Source organism: Ochlerotatus camptorhynchus, unplaced genomic scaffold (assembly GCF_037179485.1).
Source record: "Ochlerotatus camptorhynchus isolate MF236.1 unplaced genomic scaffold, CSIRO-AGI_Acam_v1.1 ptg000184l, whole genome shotgun sequence".
NCBI lineage: Eukaryota > Metazoa > Arthropoda > Insecta > Diptera > Culicidae > Ochlerotatus > Ochlerotatus camptorhynchus.
Window position 1 is genome coordinate 289,268 of NW_027040674.1, and position 22,413 is coordinate 311,680.

At 38.0% G+C, this 22,413-nt stretch overlaps 1 protein-coding gene across 2 annotated transcripts; it reads right to left on the bottom strand.

Annotated features, from left to right (window-relative positions):
• Positions 1–5,795: 5,795 nt before the first annotated feature.
• On the bottom strand, positions 5,796–15,432 carry LOC135702083 (diphthine methyltransferase). 2 transcript variants are annotated; one of them, XM_065223085.1, is made up of 3 exons: positions 15,289–15,432; positions 6,348–6,929; positions 5,796–6,287 (listed from the first exon to the last, which is right to left on the bottom strand). In XM_065223085.1, exons 2-3 carry the CDS (start codon positions 6,919–6,921, stop codon positions 5,818–5,820), a joined length of 1,044 nt encoding a protein of 347 aa, XP_065079157.1. In that variant the 5' UTR covers positions 6,922–6,929; positions 15,289–15,432; the 3' UTR covers positions 5,796–5,817. The 2 variants fall into 2 exon arrangements, with proteins under 2 accessions (XP_065079157.1, XP_065079156.1); XM_065223084.1 differs by lacking the exon at positions 15,289–15,432 and adding an exon at positions 14,003–14,141.
• Positions 15,433–22,413: the final 6,981 nt, after the last annotated feature.

Genomic DNA, 22,413 nt, shown 5'->3' on the forward strand with positions numbered 1-22,413 from the left:
ATGAAGGCCAAGGCCTGTTCTAAACGCCACCCGAGTACAGCAAGCCTCAGACAAACAATGACCCGTACCTGGAGAGAAATGGATCCAGACTACATTATTAGAACCAGTCGTGCATTCCGGAAGCGTGTCGAGGCAGTATTTGCAGCAAGTGGAAACTCGATCGATGATTAACGTAGTTTAAGACTCTGAGAAACATCCTCCTTTTAATAAATAAAAAAAACTCGAAAACGAAATATTTGAGAATTTTTTTAAATTTGACATTGCTCAATGGTGCAAACATTATCACGCATACGGTATATGATCAGGTAATGGTATTAATTATTCTCTTGGGTGTCACCCCTCTAAGGGTGGCACCCGGGGCGGACCGCACTCTTCGCCCCCGGCAAGCAACGCCACTGGTTCAATCATCGTTCGGGTATGGTGATTTTTTATTAGGGATCTCATTGGTGGAAAAATGACAGCACAACGAACAAAAAATAATCGATTAGTTGTTAATCGAATAATTAAAAAAATTAGACATCTCTGATTTTGGTGTGATTGTTTTGACATCTCTATCGAGGGGGCAGTAAAACCACAAAATTACGTTGCATACGGGGGGTATTCATTGGATGAAAGGGACCGTGAAAGAGGACACTAAAATAGAAAGTTTTTCTTCTGACTGTTTAATCTTAGTATTCTTCTTTGGTTATGAGACTGGGGACGATTTCTAGATGAACCACTCTTACGGAAAGGCAGGCGAACAATGCTACCCATCGATACCGGTATGCGTGAATGGACGGACGAACGACATCAGACGTACAGTGGGAAATGGAGCCATGAGCGGAGGTCGAGGAGCCACCTTGTTGACTCGGCACTGTTGACACTCCAAAGAGACTTTCCTAATATGGTTCCGCAATGCTGGTATGTGGAATCGCTGTCGCATCTCGTTGAGCACGGTTTCGCCTGCAGAAAACGGCGGTGGTAGCTGTCAACAAGGAGGGGTGTTACATGGTTCTTCGGTAGCATGATAGGATACATAGCTTGAAAATGGGCGTTAGGTGCAGGCCCTATTCGGCTGTTTATCCTGATCACTTCTGCATCATCTAGGTATGGTGTTAGCTGATAAATTTGGCTTGACTTGCACAGCACTGTCGCTTCCTTCGGGTTTTGCTTGTTGTGGTGTAGCACAGCATATTCATCTGGATAGCACGCCATTTGTACCTGCCTCCAAAGCAGGTTCTCAGCTTGACGATACTCTTCGTTTGACAGCCAATCGGTAGTATGTTGTCCATTTAAAAAAATGGGAAATCTCTGATTTTGGTGTGATTGTTTTGATAAAAAAGAGCGCAAAATTACATCTCTATCGAGAGGGCAGCAAAACCACAAAATTACCTTGCATACGGGGGGTATTCATTGGATGAAAGGGACCGTGAAAGAGGACACTAAAATAGAAAGTTTTTCTTCCGACTGTTTAATCTTAGTATTCTTCTTTGGTTATGAGACTGGGGACGATTTCTAGATGAACCACTCTTACGGAAAGGCAGGCGGTAGTATGTTGTCCTTTGAACTTCTTGACGGCCCGTATCACGGAAGTGGTGGCACGCAGCAATCTGCGCCACTTCGAGAAGTGGGTGATCTCGATGACTGGTTGCTCCTTCTGCTACTGGGGTATCTCCTCTTTACTTATTGGCCAGTTCTCTACGGATTGGCTCAGGATTGGTGGTCCGTGAAACCAACGACTTTCTGGATTCAAACTGGGTTCAGACAACAATCAATACGAAACTAACGATTTTAAATTGGCTCACTACTTGACTAGCCTATTGACCCCAAGCAATCGGATTAACGTACCCCATTCTAGTATAAATTCCAGTACTACACTATGTTTGTTTTGATACGCTATGAAAGTTTGACAGATAAAATGAGGGGTTCGTGGATTTTCCTATGTTTCGAGGGGTGCATCGATTAGCTTGGGACCGAAGATAGTACCAGAGCTGAGCCAAAAAGTTGAGCACGTTTCTTCGGGACCTTCTGGTCTTAGAGTTTCCTCTATGATTCAGATCCCCATTTAGTTGCTTCATCCACCACGTTATGCTTCGACTTCAAATGGTGCCATTCATCAACGGACGTCAGGGTCAGGATCTCTCCAACCCGAAATGCGACGAACGGATGATAGCGGCGGCTATCCGAGTGCAGCCAGGCCAGCACGATGGAGGAATCGAGCGAGAGGAAGCGTTGACTGATTGGAATACTGAGATTTTTGCAAATAGAGATTCTCAGCAATCGGTGAGAATCTTTCCTTGCACGACAAAATGCACTATCAGGCCGAGAGAATCAAAGACCGGCATTACTGCGCGGTGTTTCGTAGGAGTGACTCGTTCCAAAACCAATTTCAAAACATCCGACTTCAGGGTGGAATCAAAGGTGAAAACCTCAGAACTTGGTCTCCACACCATTCCAAGAACTCTTTGCTGGTTTTCCGTCTTATCCAGGTTCATGGACTTGCTCGCCGGGTTATCTTTCTCTCCAACACGTTGAACAACTTTGGCTGAATTGCAAATAAAATTCTGAATCTCAAATCCACCTTGAGAGTGAACAAACTTAACCTCATTCCACAATTGTATCGCTTCGTCTACGGTATCTACACTGTCTAGGTAGTCGTCGACGTAGTGGCTATTGATAATAGCATACGCTGCCCTAGGGTATTCCGACGCGAACTCCTCTACATTCCTGTTCTTGACAAACTGCGCCGAACTCGGAAAACAGATAGTGCCGAACGTTGCCACGTCCATGACGAATATCTGCAGAAGTAGGTCAGGAAAAGTCTCCAAGGAACCGCTGCGACTGCTTATCGAGGTCTCGGATGAAAATCTGGTGGAACATTTCTCGTATGTTCCCACAAATAGCAATGTCTAAAGTCGAGGAGTATGGCAATTAGCGATGTTAGCAGGTCGGGTCCTTTGAGAAGGATGTAGTTGAAGCAAACACCTCCAGAACGCGGTGCTGCATCCCAGATCAGACGTTCCTTCCCCGGTTTGTTGGGATTTTGCACGACCCCCAGGGGTAGGTACCAAACTCGATTCGTAGCGCAGTTCCTTCTCAGTTATCCGATGCGCGTAGCCCTTTTTCTAATAGGCGACGATCTGCTCGTGGACGTTCTGCCGAAGTGTAGGATCTCTGTCTAGCCGTTTCTCGAGTGCGATCAGTCTTTTCTCTGCCATCTTGTAGCTATCTGGAAATCTGATCTCATCGTGTTTCCAAAGAAGACCCGTTTCGAAAGCATGTCCTACTCTTCGTGTGGTACTCTCCATTATCTCCTTCGCACGTTTATCGACCTCCGCTTCGGGTTTCACCATGATGATGGCCTCCTCGATGCCGAAGAAGGTCTTCAACCGCTCGTGTAGTTCTCGATTCCCCATCTCTCCTTCGGAATGGTGATGCAGGTGACTTGCCCACACCTGACTGCCTGTCAAAAAGCAATAGCCCAGCCTTGTCTTTGCTGCTACCGGATCATCATTTCTGCTTTCACGAATCTTCAGTGTGGAAAGCAACCGACCGTGCTCGAATCCAATGATAATCCCGGTACTGCTCCTGAGTAACTCTGCACCAGTAGACCCCCGAGATGAGGATATGTCACCTAACACATCGTATTGGAGCGTTTGATCAGGTAGATTGAGCTTCTGAACGGTTCGCACGTTGCTTAGTTGAAAACGATGTTTCGTGTCTCGCCCAGCGATGACGATTGCCAACCGCTTCGAACCTCTCTCCTCTCGACTAACGTTGCCTGTCCAGTTAAGCCATAGTTTTATATAGCTTCATAGCTTCTTCCGTTCGCCTCAGTCGAGCTCTTTCTTCCTGGTCGTAAGCCCACTTCATAACTGCTTCTTCTTCTAAGTGCTTCAAACGAAGACGCTGGTCCTCTTCTAACAGCTGAAGTCTTAGCTGTATTTCTTGCTTCGATCTCTGGGATGTTTTACTTCGGTGAGACGACTGAGATTTGTGACTTGACACCTCTGCAGCTCTGGTCGCCAACTAATGGTTGCCCTTGGAGATTGCAGATCAACTAGCTTCTTCGCCACATCAGGTCACCATCAGGGAGGGAAGTCAACTGGCACCGTTGATTTTTCTACTGTACTTCAACGCTGTGCATCTGGTCACCGAAGGGCCTCGGTTATCATATGCAGATGACCTCAAAGTTTTACCAAATCCTGAATCTTTTTTTTTAAATTATAGTCACTTTGACGCGCTTGGGTCATTCGTGACTTGTCCGGGGTGAGATTTTGAACTCTATCCTGAATCTTAAATTTCTTTGGTTTTGCAATGTTCAAATTAACTAGATAATTTCTAGATTTCTAGAAGATTATTGTAGATTCTATAAAAGAATAACTTAACGCACGTGGTTTAATGAATAACTTAAAAGAAACTTTATTGAACGTCTTTCTCTTCCGGTAGTACAGTAACGAATGAATTGCATCAGCCTACGAAATGGCTGATGTCGGTCGCTGCACTCATCGTAGTTGGCTGCATCAGCAAAGCTGTAAAACGTGAAAAAGATCGAGAGGGCACACTCTTATTACCAACAGGAATTTCCTTGGAATAAACACAAGATGTCGTCTGAGTTGCTTTCAGGATTACTTATTATTCTCATTGATTATCTTTAGCATTCCCTTGAATTTTTTTACCATAACCACTTTAAAAATCTTTTCCAAGAAACTCTTCAAATTTACTCTACAATTATCTTAGTATTCTCAATAATTCTCGCTCTTGAGAAAGCGCTTCAATTTTCTTCGTAATTAATTTGAAAAGTAACCCTTCGAAAATGTATACATTTATAATTCGAAAATTCCGAAGTCTATTATTTCGGAAATTTTTTACCATATCGTAAATAACTTTCTTAAGCACGCCGTCGTTTATTGGCAATATGGGTGAACATTTTAAAACATAACACTTCTGAAATTTCGAATTATAAATGTCCTATTTTATTGTCCATTTTCAACCAGCCCGTCAATTTCCAGCAAGCGCTTCCAATAATACACGCAGAGAATGGATTTTTGTTTCAGGGCCTAATGTATTTTGTTATTGATTCAAACATATTGTATAACTATTTCAACAAAACATGTTTTTGAATCAACAAAATGGTTTTTAGAATCAACAAACAGATTATTGACTCTACAACCGGTTTGTTGATTCAAAAATATTTTTCTTTGAATTAACCGAATAATATATTTGAAACAATATCAAAAATATATTAGGCCCTGAGTCAAAAATATATCCATTTGAACTGGCCACCACTGTATTTGAAACACATCAGGCTTGCGCTACGAGGGATTTGTTTTTGCAACATTTTCACTTGTTAAAAATAGTTCCAGTACATAAACCAACATTGATAAATTTTGAATGTCTGTTCCATTATTTAATTGGATTGAGAATGTGCAATTACCTCAATAACCCTTGGCCTCGGGATTATTTAATAACGTTTTCTACCACTCACAGTTTACGGAGCCACAACAGTGCAACGAATCTATTAAGATCGTGCATTTTATTGTTCGCGTGGAAATGTGTGGTTTTACTCATTTCTTTAGTAATTTTTGTTTCGCTCAAAATTAAAGAAGGATCTGAAATTTTCAACGTGGATACCTTATCACCCTAATGATACCAAAAGAAAGAATATTTTAGGTCAACAAGACACCACCACAGGAGGTTGTCTCAAAACTGCCCGACTATGTGAGATAAATTGTAACTACAAATGTTGGAATGAAACAACCAAAATAATATAAGGCAATGGACATTTGTCGGTTAATAACTAACTGCTACCGTGATTACAGTATTTGCACTACGTTTTTATTTCTCTGACTTAAGAACAGCCAAACACATTTTGTGATCATAAAATGAACAAGATGCAAAATATTTGGCTTCACCCTTATTTAATCCGTATTTCCAGTCACATCCGTAGCAAATGCTGCCATGTTCATAGTAATCCGCATCCAGCGAAATGCTGTGATCGCTGCTCAACGAAACAACACTGAAGTTGTGATACATGCAAGCGCACAGTATCTGATCGGGTTCACTAGGATTTTGTTTCAATCGCCAAACTCCACCACAAAGATTTTTTTCGTTGATGCAGCATTTCATAGACCTTGTATCGAATATTCTTATGCAGTCGTCGTAACTGCCAGTAACCAAGAGATGCTCTTTATGTTGGACTGACAGTAAGGACGTTACACCTGCCCCATGAGACTTGTTCTTCAATTTAACTGAAGGAGCATCCGAGCATCGAATATCGTAGATGCACAGGAGAATATCGTCTCCACCTGCGAAAACAAATAGGAATTAAGTATTTATTTTACGATTACATCAAACTAACTACAAACCTGTGTATAATACATTCCGATCTGTTTTGTCAAAGGCACATACCCAAGCTTCAAAAGAATGGGCGTTCCAGCGGTTTTGACATTGCATTCCATGTGGCTCGATGCTTATTAGAGAAATTCCTCCCTTCGAGTCGCTAACCGCTGCCACGTCGCCACCTGAAGACCAATCAATCGAGAGAGCCAACTGTTCGCCTTCGCTGTCATTTGGAATCTTTAGCTTATCAATTTCGATCAATACTCCCTCTGAAGATAACTTGAACTCTACAATTTCGCCGCTGGCGTTCACCGTGGACAAGTTGGCTTTCGATGGATTCCATTTTTGATCTAAGATTGCTGATGTTTCAATTTCTTGCTTTTTCGTTAATAAATTCTGTTCTAAATCAAAGTCGAATACCAATATCCGACCTTTGCGAACAGTTTGGCTCGTATTGTTCGATATAGATTCTGCTTTGTCGTCTAGTTGATATGTTCCACAGACAAATAACTGCTGATACGGATTGTGAGGGCACCATTCTACAGAATCAGCGGAATATACAGTATCATAAGTATGTAGCGTGGTAATAGTTGATGGCATTATGGAATCTGAAAAGTTTGAAGAGGAAAAATAATATTGTGATTCTACGTCTTACTAAAATAAAGTTCTTATTACAGCCAACACGCCATAACTTGATAGTTAATAGACCATCGAGTTATAGAATAAATGTTGTTTTCATTTATAATTTCAAGAAACATCCTAGTTATTCCCACCTACTTATACTAACTTATTGAATCAAATGAAGTAGATTAATGATCAATAAGTTTTAATTTTAAATTAATCAAAAAAATCTTAAGTTTTAAGATTCTTAACAGGTTTTTTTTCCTTGATTTGTTTTCTGTCGATCTTGTTTTCCGTACTGAGTACCAATGCTACCGACGCCAGCCAGGGAGGCAGCTTCCATACCTGGACCCTACCTATCGACCCATCAAACTCATGGACCGAGCTGTTTATTCACCAAAAAGGCATATTAGGCTCTACAATTTGTAAATCTAATAAATCCTTTGTAAAGATAGTGGAAGTGTAAAAATTGGTGATATATTTTTAGGAGATTTTCCCTTCTTTTATACATGAGCAGTTTTTTCGAGAACTTTGGCAAAACTAACATCGATGATTTGACAGATTGCTAATATATTTTTTAGGAGATTTTGCCTTCTTTTTAAATTTATTTAGGAGATTTTCAGCCGTAGGCCGCATTTTTTCCTTCTTTTATAAATGTTTTTTTTCGAAAACTTCCTCAAAAGTTGTGAGATTGACGGTTTGACAAATTGGTAATATATTTTGAGGAAATTTTTCCTTCTTTTATAAACGAGCAGTTCTTCCGAGAACTTAGACAATATGTGAGGTCGATGGATTTAAAAATTGATAACATAGTTTTACGAGATTTTTTCTTTTTTTTTAATTCAAATCGAGGAATTTGGCAAAACTTGTGAGATATATGATTTGACAAATGAATCGAGGAATGCTGTGAGTTTTACACTCACAACTACTGACAGCATAGCGCCATCTTCTATGGACGAAAAGTTAAACCGAAAAATAATTTATGCAGATTTCAGTATTTTTATTAAATTATCGTTTGTGGAGGCGAAACGAGAAAAAATATTTGGTAGGGGTGTTGCGCCATAATATAAGCCACCTTCTGTACCAATATTTTTTTTTTGAAAGGGCCAAGAAAAAGGCTCTAATTTAATAAAATAAACATTTTCCGGTTTTCTGCGTACAAAACAAATCGCCATAACTTCTGTTTATTACTGTCACCTGTTGACATTTAATTGCAATAATTTCCGAAACAAGTTTTGCTAAATTTCCCGAAAGAACTGCTTATGTAAAAAAGTAGGAATATTTTAACAATTTGTCAAACCATCGATCTCACATGTTTTTCCAAACAACTGCTGGTAAATAAAAGAAGGCAAAATCTCCTTAAAATTTATAACCAATTTGTCAAACCGACGATATTTTGCCAAATTTTACGATATCAATTCAAAAATGAAAGGTAAATATTCTAAAAATATATTATCAATTTGTCAACCCTAATAGAAAAGTACCATATCAGACATAACATTTGATAACGGCACAAAAGCATTTGTAAACAAACTTTCTAAGGCCCTTTACACACGAACCAAAGTACACCCACGCAAACCAACAACATCATCGGATAGGGGCAACTATAACCTTTCTGAAAGTGGTATTGGTTTGCGTGGGCATACTTTGGTTCGCGTGTAAAGGGCCTTAGAAAGTTTGTTTACAAATGCTTTTGTGCCGTTATCAAATGTTATGCCTGATATGGTATCTGGTTTGAAATTTCAGCTGGTTTGCAAATCTGCTCACTATGCTCAAAATATAGTAAGAAAATTGCCAGCAATAAGGGTTGGAAATTTCCTAACTTTTTTTTCGGGGATATGGCATTCGGGGAAATGGCACATTCGGGGAAACGGCATTCGGTAAAATGGGTATTCGGGGAAATGGCGTTCGGGGAAGTGACATTCGAGGAAACGACATTCGGGGAAATGTAGCACAATCCTTCACGCAGGCAAAAGAACGTAAGAATTCCATAAGAAACACTTATGAATTTTAGCCACAAGAAATCAGTATGAATTTCATTGATTTGCCTTATGAAAAATAATGTTGACCAAAAAATAATAAACCGGAGCAGACTGGAACCGAACCATGAACGTTGAGATTACGGAGCTCGTGTGTTGATCACTCGTCTTTCAATGCTTAAGAAAATGGAATGGCTAAAAGCGTATAAGAGCTACGTTATGTTAGAGGAAAATCTTTCATAAGTCGCGCTTATGAAATTCATATTTGTCGTTCATAAGTCGAGTCTTATGAAATTCTTAAGTCTATTTGCCTCAGTGTTGTATACAACGGATACTGCCCATAAAAGCATATTTGTCATATCTTTGCTTGATTTCCTATTCGTATGGGACAGTTATACTTTTATGGACAGTATATTCGTTATAAGTCAGGTAACACAGTAGTTAGACTTAGAGAAAAACCATTGCATACATAACAAACATCCCTAAGGACAAACACCATACCTGAAAACACAACACACATAGGTACATCAACACTACCTATACACGTTTATGAGATGATGATGATGGCCCACCACTAACTCTCGTACATGGGAATTTGTTTAGGTTTATTTATCTATTTAAATGTTTGTAAAAAGTTTTTCAATTTGAATTTAGTCATTGCATTTGAATTTGTGTATTCCCATGTACGTCCATCATTGTCCTTATTTTCTTTAGGAATAGATCCCATCCCACACATATGAGTCCAATATAGGGTTTTTACCATAGAGGTAACTCTAAGACCAGAAGGTCCCGAAGAAACGAGCTCAACTTTGGTACTATCTTCGGTCCCAAACTAATCGATGTACCCCTCGAAACATAGGAAAATCCACGAACCCCTCATTTTATCTGTCAAACTTTCATAGCGAATAAAAAAAACATAGTGTAGTACTAGAATCTCGACTAGAATGGGGTACGTTAATCGATTTGCTTGGGACTAATAGGCTAGTCAAGTAGTGAGCCAATTTAAAATCGTTAGTTTCGTATTGATTGTTGGTTTTACCGCGCCCCAGATCGCGCCCCGAGACGTTTGTTCCTGTAGTGGTGAACAGGCAAAGCCTTTTCGATAGTTCGGTAAGATGTACAGTCACCCCAGAGAGGGACTGCCATAAATGAGAGAGTAGCAGAGTTTTTAGTGTTGTACATGAATAGGTTAAATATATGGGTCTTTAGTACTTTGACTACGAACATAGAAACATAATTATTATTATTTCTGTCGTATGTTTGAAAACTCTGTTATAATAGTGGCAACGAGGATAAATTTTAAAATTAAGGTTTTTTTTACTTCACAGTCGCGTGTGTAAGTTTTTTTTTAGTGAGAAATTCAAGAAAAAATATTGATTGCGTGCAGACGGCCTATCGTAAATTGTTTTGCCGTGATTTTGTTCTCACCCTTGAATGGTAGACAAACGTACTTAGTGGCGAGAATTAGATCTTAGATTTGAACACGTTTGTACCAACCGGTGGAAACTAACGATTTTAAATTGGCTCACTACTTGACTAGTAGACTGATGCAAAATTTGACTTTTTCGCTCCACAGTGCTTAAATGGTTTCAAATCTGGTCCTGATTAGCCTCCCAAAGTTACAATTCATTTGGTTATGAACAGACTTCGCACAAGCCATTTGATGTTTACATGTAAATTACTATGGGAAATCTCAACTTTTTGTTCATTGCCTTCTAGTATTTTTCCATATTAAGCTGCGAAACAGTTCGATAGCCATTCTTATAGAAAATTTTCAGCTACAACTTTGCTGAAGATCGTTTCTATGTAAAACGAGAGAGCAAAAAGTTATTAATTATTTAAGAGATTGGTAAACTTATGACAAGATCAAGCAGCTGCTCTGTAGGCAACACTGTAGTTTGCAGTGTGACATAGTAGCCATGATAGTTGTGTCCTATTCAACGCCCCAGAAACACCAATGTTGCCTGCTGAGCAGTTGATTGAGCATGATCATAAGACATCAGCGCATTGAACCATTGATAACTTTCGATCCTTTACATTTAATCAAAAAGTGGTTTTGAGCAAAGTTGTAGGAGGGAAAATTTCCTACAAGTTCAGTTGAAAGCTTTTGAAGCAGACCGATATGATGAATTATTAGATAGACATGAACAAAAATCTTGGTTTTACCATAGTAATTCCCATACAAACTTCAAATGGTTTGTGCCATCTCAGTTTCTCACCAAATGGGTTCAAATTTTGAGAGGTTAGTCAGGATCCGATTTGGAATCGTTTAAGTATTGTGGAGCGAAAATTTCAAATTTTGCATCACTCTACCCTAATAAACGGGTACCATACAATTACGATATCATAGATGGTACGACCATACCGCATAAAGTTGGGATGATATCCCGAATTGGTGGTTAGGCGCTTCTTATGGTTATTGTTTATGCGGGTATTGACTAGCCTATTGGTCCCAAGCAAATCGATTAACGTTCCCCATTCTAGTCGAAATTCTAGTACTACACTATGTTTGTTTTGATTCGCTATGAAAGTGTGACAGATAAAATTAGGGGTCCGTGGATTTTCCTATGTTTTCAGGGGTGCATCGATTAGCTTGGGACCGAAGATAGTACCAGAGCTAAGCCAAAAAGTTGAGCTCGGTTCTTCGGGACCTTCTGGCCTTAGAGTTACCTCTATGTTTGTACTGTCTGTCAAGTGGTTGAATTTGTTTTACAGTTTCATTTTTTCTTGACACCACAAAAAAAAACAAAAAAAAAACTTGTGCTTCGGCAAAAAAATCCCTGCAAATTTTCTCTAGAAATTTTTAGAGAAAAGAGTTTTTTTTCTGTAGGACACCATTTTGAATCGCTTCGATTTTTTGTGTTCGAAAATCTTTTCATCAAGTGGTTTTCTCACCATTTTGTCTTTCCTTTTGTTCCATAGTGAGCGCCAGGAAAAGAACATCAACGACGCTAACATTTACGCTTGGAAGTGAGTGACACATTTTTGCTAAGAGAAGAGGTGTCAATCAGCTCGTGATTGGCTGATTTGATGTGCGTAAGATAGAGATAGACATAGATAAAGATAGAGATAGAGATAGAAATTAAAGAGTAAGAAGCCAATTGTCACCTCTTCCTCTTAGCACTTTTGGTATTGTATACAACTTGTCCAACTTCTCAGTGACTGAGTTCCAGCAGTGTTGCGCATGTTGAGCGATTTTCTATTTATGCTGAGTGAACAACTGAGCCTCACGGAGTGAAGGGTGCATTGTGTGTATGAAAGTGACCAAAATTGACCCAATATCAACCCGACATCTACCTTACATTGATCCGACATCAGGTCGACATGTCTGTTCGGGACCATTTTGCTGGGTTTTTTTTTCTATACTCCATTGACAGTCACGATGAGGTTCGAATGAGAAAGGGGCTCTTCAAATGATGGGCACGAGAGAATTCTTTTTCACAGAATCGATTGAATAGTTGTATTGGTACATCTTCAATCGAATGATATGAAAATTAACAGCACTGATGCTAGCTATCCTACAACGCTACAGTTCTAGAGAAAGTACAATGTCGGAGAAACAAAGAGAGAGAGAGAGAGAGAAAGAGCGGCAACTCTTCACAAGAAGAATGAAATGTGTTGCACGATTTAAAATGCTCTTTCACGTCTCTTAGGAAATGAAAGTGCAGTCTCGCAACAGCGTGTGTTTTACTCGCAAAAAATTGAGTAGCACCCGATCCCTTCCTGATCTTGAAAATGAAAACATTTCAATTCTATCTAACCAAAATAAAAAAAAATAAATGCAAAAAATCACTTTGTGGTAATGTTTTGAAAAGAATTTCTGCATTGAGACGTCACTATTGATGGTTGATTGAAACAATAATAACAATAAATTATTAAATATTTTCTTTAATTGATCAAAAATTATGTTCCTAAAAATTAACTTTATGCGAGGCAAGAGTGCAACCCCTACATTTATGCTTAAAATTGTATAAAAATGTTCAGAAATTAGCACAAAGGGGCATTTACGTTTCCAATATATATCAAACATAGTTTCCATTTGAATTCATTGACGCACATTATTTATATGTTTTGGATAAAAAATATCGTTAAGTCAATATTTTTGTGGAATAAACAATAAAAGCAGTTGCTGGCATACTAGAATCTTAATTTGTTGTTTATAAATGAACATTTATCAGTTTCTCTTCATTTTAGAACTTTGGCCTATTTGCCCCATAACATTTTTTAGAACAGGTACGACATGACATTTGAAAAAATCATTAACATGTTTTGTGGGGTTTAATTTTAATTTTAATGGAGACAAGGTTATAAATTTACAATTCGGTGCATAAACTCCTGTAAAAATTCACGGAATCGCGTATAACAACGCACTTTCGTTAGGATGACCTTCTTGCTCCTAGTTCCCCTAAACCATTTTTTCGGAATAAACAATGAAATATAAGTGCCGATGGTTAAATATGATCAGCAGGCATCTTAAACGAGTAAATTAGCCGGTAAAATGCATGTTTAGAATTCATTTTGGGAACTTTTTCAACAAATTTCTACAAAATGAGCGGTGAATGGAGGTCAATCCGTAAACGGGCACCACACGGTATTTCGTTTACAAAACGATCATTTTTTAATCTTTTTTCATACGAGTCAAAAGTTCAGTTTTTATAATCAATTTATATTCATGATGTAAATGACGGTTGAAAATTATTCGTATTTTTTCACTGAATATACATACCAAACATTAGCTTTCTTAAGGTTCAATTTACTTTGATGCATTTTCGAAAAATTCAAAAGCAGTTTTTTTCGACGCATGATTTCCGATTGCTAAAAGCTCGCGTCATTTTGTGTAGAATAGCAAAAGGAATCGAATAGTGCGAGCATTTTGCAATCTGAACTAATGCGTTGAAAAAAACTGCTCTTGAATTTTTCGAAAAAGCATCAAAGTAAATTGAACCTTAAGGTGGCCAACTGTCCCCCTACATCAACTTGTAGATGAATACGAAATCGAACTTTTGAAAATGTCGAGTGGTAAACATAATCGACTGTAGTGTAAGGAAATGTAATTATAGGTAGGTACCTACTCTAATTACCTGATCAGTTCTTTTGTGCACTCCCTTTCAGTTGATTCTGATGCTGAGGCTGTACACATTCCGGAGGTTTTTGCGCAGGAAACGCTGATCGATCATTTTTTACATAATGTGATGGAACGGATAGCTCCGGGTAGTAGGTTTGCGAGGGATATACCGGACTGTATGCACCTTGCTGGCCATTTTTCAGATGAGGATAATTGAAGAACGTAGGAAACGCTGCACCGAACTCATGATAATTAATTGGATAGTTTTTTGTGGGAGGATACGGTTGTTCCCTGCAAGCTTGCGAAGGCTCGGAATTATTCTGCGGTATTGGTACGTGGTGCGTTGTGTTGGCGGAATTCGCCGGAGGTTGTTCTGCTTTAATTTCGTGTGGATTTGTAGGAGGATTTTTGATAGGCGTTAAATCCTGAACTGGACTTGTTTCGGTCTGCTGTTTGTTATTACGGAATAGCCGTGCGTATTCAGCCTTTTTTCTGTTTCGTTCCATTCTCTCTTCGGAACTCTCAGTTAGGAATTTATGTCGGGCTCGAGCAGCAGCTTTTTCCAGTCTAACCTTCCTTTGATCCGATGTTTCGGTGGACCGTATTTCACGCATACGATGTGCCAATTTGGATTTCCGGACTGACTTCTGGTCAGGGGTTTCCATAGCTCTTCTCAGTCTCTGTCTCATTGCATTCCGCATATGACGCAAGGCACGCTCCGCTTCTGATTCATTTTGTCTCCGCTTTCGGTTGGCTTCAGCGTTTTTGGACAGCCGTACCTTATATTCCTCGTATGTCTCCGTAGCTCGTTTTTGTCTCATTCGTTCAGCGTTTTTAGCTAGACGTTTGGCTCTGGCAGCTTCACTTTCCCCCAGCATGCGGCGTTGGGCTTTGGTCAAAGGAGAGGGTGTTGTGCTTGTACTTCCCGGGGTTGATGGAGTTTGTGGAACTTGGAGTGGGACCTGTGGTAGCTGCTGCAAATGTGGTAGCTGTGGTGGCATAATATTGTAGAGATTTGGTTGATGTACGGGGAATGAAGGATTCATTGCTATGTTGATTCTAAAAACTTATTCAACTATGCACAAAACAAACTTTCAATCTTTTTCAGAAACCAAAAAGACTGACGTTTACATGTCAGCCTGCAAAATGGTACTAATATGTTCATCGCTCTGCGTATGCGTGAAACAAATGCTTGAAAACTCGAACATGACATACATCGTTGACAATATGTTACCTGAAAGTTTTTCATATGCGCAGAACTACACATATGTGAAGTTTTGAAGGAACAGTAGATCTACTTACCGTTCGCCTCTCTTCGCTACAGTAAGTTCATATCACTCCAAATTGAATTTGTCCAGGATGAATACTCTAATGTTCGATCACTATACACTCGAATAATGGCGTGAAGACTGGTTGTGGTTCGAAAATATCATCATACATTTGTTTTGATTCAACATTAAATAATGTGAACAGTAAACATGTGCTGCTGGGAAACGTCACGGAATAGATCTGACGTTGCTCCAAGAATAGAATGCATTCGGACAAAAAATAAAATAAAAATAAGAAATTTAATGACTGCAGCTATTTAGGTTTCTTCAATTACCTACTAGGAGACTGGTTCAATTTACTAGAATCTATTTAAAGAACTAAAATTGAACAATTAGAGTATTAGGTTAGAATACAATTCAATTTCAGCTAGTAATTACCATAATTAATTATAATAAGTTGTTATTGATCGTTTATTAATTATTATTTTTGCATTTACAGCCTGAATGTGGTACGAATGAATGTTAAAATTAGTAACATAAGTAAAATATACCGGTTTTTATACATCATATGATAGAGCTTCAGTTTCTCAGCACAACATTAGACATTCATCTAGATTTTTAAATCAAGATTTAAATTTTTGATCGTTGACACTAAATCTATTCGTTGACAGCTCGCTCCCATAGGGGCGCTAATATGGTGATTTTTTTGCTAATGTAATCATGCTTATTTAAAATAGTTCCAGTGTACCAAAATTGATGAAATTTAGGATTTCGGTACAATTTTTAATGCAGATAACGAATATGTATGAGAAAGTCGACGAAGAGAATCGATCAATGTTACTTAGGCTGTGTTCCATTTGGAAAATTTTCACTTAGATTTGACACTTCGAAAATAAATTAAGATGTTCGAAAATCCCTCTGTTGTTGATCGGCCGATTTTCGAGAAAGCGTCTGTCAAAATTTATTCCTTGTCTGTCAGAAATAAGTCTGCTGGAATAGCAGGTTTATTTGAAAATTTTCCATCTGTCAAATTTAAGTAAAAATTCACCAAATGGAACACAGCCTTAGAAAGTGTTCCATTTGGTGAATTTTCACTTAAATTTGACAATTCGAAAATAAATTAAGATGTTCGAAAATCCCTCTGCTGTTGATCTTTCTATTTTCGAGAAGGTGTTTGTCAAAATTGATTCCTTGTCTGTCAGAAATAAGTCTGGTACAATAGCAGGTTTATTTGAAAATTTTCCATCTGTCAAATTTAAGTGAACATTCACCAAATGGAACACAGCCTTAGGACCTAATGCAATGTTCAGCTTGACTTCTCTGCCAAGCTTGCAAATCAAGACCAACAATTCAGGCATAACATTTGATAACGGCACAAAAGCATTTGTAAACATACTTTCTAAGGCCCTTTACAGGTGAACCAAAGTACGCCCACGCAAACCAATACCACTTTCGGAAAGGTGATAGTTACCCCTATCCGATGATGTTGTTGGTTTGCGTGAGCGTACTTTGGTTCGTGCCTGAATTGAAATGGCCATAAATCCATTTTGTAAACAAACCTTGTAAGGCCATTTTCTTGCGAACCGTAATTCGAACGAACCATAATTTTGAAAATAAACATGTTTTCAATGCAAATTTACCCATGCAACTATGAATGGTGTTCCTATGCAGCATTATAGAAAGTTCTGTCCAAAATGAACTATAACAAAAATTGCAAAAAATCATTTTGTAATTTTTTTTTTCCTTGATTTGTTTTCCGTCGATTTTGTTTTCCGTGCTGAGCACCAATGCTACCGACGCCAGAGAGGCAGCTCCCACACCTGGACCCTACCTATCGACCCATCAACTCATGAACCGGGGACCAACGGCTTTACTTCCCTTCCGAAGGAAGACGTGATCAGAGATGTTATGCCTCAGAACATCCCGGCGGCGCCGACTGGGATTGAACCCAGGCCTGCTGGGGTGAGAGGCAATCACGCTTACCACTACACCACCGGCGCCGCTATAAAGTCATTTTGTAATGATGTGTCAAAAATCGAAATTACTTATAATAATTAGACATAATAAAATAAGGGTTTTGGAATTTACAAACATTGTTTTCTACAATTCCTGCATAATGAATAACAATAACAAAGAATATACAAATATTACATATAATAAGTCAAAAATAATTTTCTTAAAAATGAACCTCCCGCATAAATGCGAACCATCACATGACCTTACCGATAATGGTTATAAATTGTTTATAATCCCTGCTAAACTTCAACTGAAATGGTTATGGAACTTTACATGAACGTTTGTGTGATAAAGTTTTAACCTTATGTATTATGGTTTTTTGGAAGCGGACCTTACAAATAATGGGTTGTTAAGAACCATTACCATTCCAAATTCTTGTTTTCTCTATACATTTTCGGAAAGAGAACTATATTAGAACGTTTTTACTTATGGTTTGAGAACATTAATGGTTATGGTTATGGTAGTCAGTAAGGTCCATTAATGGTTTTGTATTATCGCTCAACTTTACGTGAAATATATCGTGAATTGGTAATCAGTAATTTACAGGCAACCAATTCGCGATATATTCCACATAAAGTTGACCGATGTTACAAAACCATTCATGGACCTTACTGGTTACCATAACCATTACCATTAATGTTCTCAAACCATAAGTTAAAAGGTTTTAGTATAGTTTTCTTTCCGAAAATGTATGGAGAAAACAAGAATTTTGAATGGTAATGGTTCTTAACAACCCATTATTTGTAAGGTCCATTTCCAAAAAACTATAATACTTAAGGTTAAAACTTTATCATTAAACGTTCATGTAAAGTTCCATAACCATTTCAGTTGAAGTTTAGCAGGGATTATAAACAATTTTAACCATTTTAGGTAAGGTCAATTTATGGTTTGCACTTATGCGGGCTCTCACGGGGCAATACTGCCACCCCTATATTTATGAATAAAATTATGCAAACATGTTAAATAAATTGCTTCATTGCCCATTTAAGTCTTCGGTGAGCTTGTTTTCACCAAATTTGACAAAACCAGCTACATAAAACATCAACAACAATAGTTTTCATTTGATTTCAATGGTATACAAAGTTCATTTGTTATGTATTGAATAATATTGTAAAATTCAATAGTTAAATTAAGTAAACAATAACAGCTGTTGCTGGTATGATTAATAATCAAAAGGCTATGTTTATAAACAAGCATTAATCGATTTCACTCAATTTAAGAGGCATGGCCCTTTTGCCCCATAGGGGTTGGTACTCTTGCCCCATTGCAGTTTCAAAAAAAGATTTGAGATGACATTTTGAAAAAATCGTAAACAACTTTTGACGAGATATAAATTGCATTACATTGCTGATGTATGAAGGCAATGATATGAAGTTGCAATGCGGTGTAGAAACTTCTATAAATATCCACTATTTGGCATATATTATGTGCATATATAGAACGTACCATTGTTAAGGTGGCACTCTTGCCCCACCCGACCCTAATCACAGTACAAGCTGAAAGGCTACAGTGACCTAGTGAGCATCATAGCTCGAGTCGTCGGTCAATATTATGTATTATATGGAGAGAGCACAACCGAGACAATAGCCTATTAATTATGTCACGCAAATTTGGCCCATTTTCAACCCCCCTCCCCCCTTTGTCAAACTTTTTGTATGGATCTTAATTTTTTTTGTATGGCTTGTCACAGTTTCCAAACCCTCCCCCTAAAAGTGTAACATAATTAATTGACGGTCCCTAAGACTGCAGTTCATAAACTCTCGACAAATAAAAAGATAAAAAAAAAAAGATTAAGCAAGGTGCTGAAAGTTTATATAATAAAGCTGAACTAACAAAAATTTAAATTTTAGGACTTGAAGATTTAGCGTGACATAATTAATGCATGGGCCTATTACATTCTGTAAACTAGAGTCGGTGTATAATGAGTCACGCCAAGAGAAAAACAGTTGAACTCGCATCACGGTTTTCGAAAGATTCCCTTTCTTTTCACTTGGCAACAGAGGACTTCTACATAAACTTCAAATGACTTCTAGCGAGAAAAAAATAGCGGCTGTAGTAAATCATTATATCAGTGATTTAGTCAAATTATCTCAACCAAAAATAGTAGAAATTCTCATAAGTGATCATTGCCAAACGTATCCCATGACAATTTATTGCTCACTGCGAGTTTATGATCATTTCTTCGATTATATTTTATATTTTATTGCAATACCTTTCGTGGACCTTTCATAGCATCGTAATGTTTGTTTACTCTGCACGATAGGTAGCCGGTTTGACAGCTCAATAGGTAGACTTGGCTTCACTCTTGGCGTGACTCATTATACACCGACTCTACTGTAAACCACTGTCTTCAGAGCTTTGAGTTTTCTTCAAAATTTTACAAAAAAGTATTCTAAGTATTGTAGCAAATTCCCCTGAATTTCTCCTCAGAATTTCCTTGGGCAGAAATTTCTGGAAACTCTCCTTTAACAATTCTAATGAGTTTATCCAGAACATTCTTTAAATTGTTTTCAAAATACTCCTTTAATTCTTTGTTAAATTATCTAGGAAAGCTCTCAGAGATTCTTTTAAATTGCTACTCAGAAATCATCCAAAAAATTCAATGTTATTCGATTATCCTGGAATCATTCTAGTTTGTTTTAACCATCTTCGTAAGATTATTCCCTTGTATATTTTCTTGGAATTCTTTTAAAAAACTACTCATATCCTATATCAGCATTATATTGCACTTTTTGCATTAGCGAGTCAAGTAACCATTACGTTGTTTGGCCTCAGAAGAATCCCAACAACCTCGGCTGCCATTTGAACCCAGTCAAGCTTACCACTCAACCACCGACGCCGTCAAGAGGATTGTGTTACGTAGGTATTACACATATTTAATTCTCTTCAGAATGCCATATAAATTATCGTTAGAATTCACTTGTATTTCTTCTCACAATTCTCATAGAGTTCTCTTTAGAATTTTAAGATACCATGCATTTTATTGGATTTTTTTCAAAGTTCAACATCTTGAATATTTTTGTATGCCTCCAAGTTATTTCAATGAGTCCCAGAATTTTGAAGATTTGGTCTGCAATCTCGAAATGCTTTTCCTGGAACAATTTTTTTTATTTTAATGATTCAAAGGATCAATTTTTACTATCCAATATGTGGCTCTCATGACCAAAGCAGCACAATAACGTTCGACCTAATCCCGTTCGATGCCTTATAGGTTCGCAGACCTTGTACAAAAAGATTTCTTCATTAAACAATATCATTTCGCAACGCATTGACTCAGTTGATCTATTGTCAAGGTAAAATTTGTATGCACCTTCCCGACAATTACACAATCGACACTTGTTCGCAGTAGATCGCCATCGGACCAATTACGCTAAATTTGGACCAATAAATCAGATGATGGCTGTTTATAATCATCATTGTGAAATGATTGACCTAAATATGCCCTGAACAGAATTAAAAATATATTTCAGAACCCTTAGAAGTTATAGAACATAAGTCCTAATGTTAATATGTAGTCTACGATTTGATTGATTGACGAATAAATAAATAAAATAAATAAAATAAATAAAATAAATAAAATAAATAAAATACGGATTCATAAAATGTTACAAGGCTGCTATCTTGATGACGTTTTTACGTTTTTCTAGTCGATAATTATTATAACACCCTTGTAATATGTTAGGAATATGGCATAGGAGGATAGACATGGCCAAATCTGGCTACGCCTACTACATGTTATATGAACAGTACTTGGTTCATCCAACTTCAAAGCATAAGATAAATACGATATGGGATGTGATATTTTCTAATTTTGAGATCCTTATGATGACTATCTAGCTATTTTAAACAAATTTAATCGACTTTATTTTTAAATCACGGTTTAAGAAAATCATTTTATTTTGAAGTAGACAAGTACTCAATTTAGGCCTATGCTCCTGGTATCATGTTTGTTCAACGGTTTATGTATGCTTGGTAGGAACAAAGTTAAAATTAGGCACAATGCCTATGCACAATTTAAGTTCGGATAGGTGCTACTAATGGCAACCTAGTAGTTTAGGTATATCAATGTTTAGGTACAATAAATGATCATTTTATTTAAAAATTATATTCGCGAATTCAAGTTTGAGTTCAGTTTACTTCGAAAAGTTTGAAGTGAAAAAACCTAAAGCAGTATCAAAACAAATTTCCGAAAGCTCTTGATTGATAGATGTTTCAATCACTTTATGTTCGTAATTCACGTGTTGCTTATTCAGTTCTAATGTGTAATTCAAAAATGTTTTTGTTTCATCTTACACCTTACCTTAACATCCTACGTTCTTCGCACACAATTCAGATAAAGTTATTCTGATCTTAGCTAGCGATTTAGTTGGCGATTTCCTGAAGAGCACTCGCTATTTTATCCTGATAAAGGGTCATATCAGAATCAGAAAAAACTGTACTCATTTGTTCAAACGTTTCACGCAGGAAGTCTTCCCTTTTCTGCCGAGTTCGTAGCATCCGGTCGATTTCGCGCTTGATCCGCTGTCGTAGGCGATTTTTCACCTTTTCCATAGACACACGAATGTCCTCTTTATTCATCCGTCGCCGTCTGTTGAGTTCGGCATTACGTTGTCTGCGTATGGCTTTCTGTTCCGGGGTTTCATTCTGTCTTTTGATTCGCTGCTGTAACGTGTGCCTAGCCCTACTTAGCGCTTTGGATGTCAACTTCTTTTCGAGATCTTCTGGTTTTATTGGACGAGCAACCTTGGGCCGCTCTCGTTTTTCCCTTTCGCGATCTCTGCTATCCTTGCTGTGGCTGTGTCCATTAGCATTACCCACACCGTTGGTCGATATGTCCGGTTTTGTGGCTTTGTTCGCTGTCTCTGGTCCACTGACGGCCGGATTCGAATTACACACGGCGTTTTTATCGTAATCGAAGTGCGATTGATAGTGATGATGATAGAAATTGAATTCTTCGATACTGAACGGAGGTGGAGGAAAATCCATAGGAGTGGGATGTTCCTGGAGGTTCATCTGGAGGTACGCATACGGTGACGAGTATCTGCTACAGCCGTCCATCGAAGTCAAATTGAAGGCCTAACGGCCAAGTTCTTTACAACAGGGATCTTTCTAAATGGCCGCACAGTTGGCATTAGAACCATTT

Bases quoted from the DNA above. Each gene is read 5' to 3' on its own strand.
- LOC135702083 (XM_065223085.1), bottom strand. From the start codon at position 6,921: ATGCCATCAACTATTACCACGCTACATACTTATGATACTGTATATTCC. The intron at 6,288-6,347 runs GTTTGTAGTTAG...TTGTTTTCGCAG, and splicing joins TCGGAATGTATTATACACAG to GTGGAGACGATATTCTCCTG.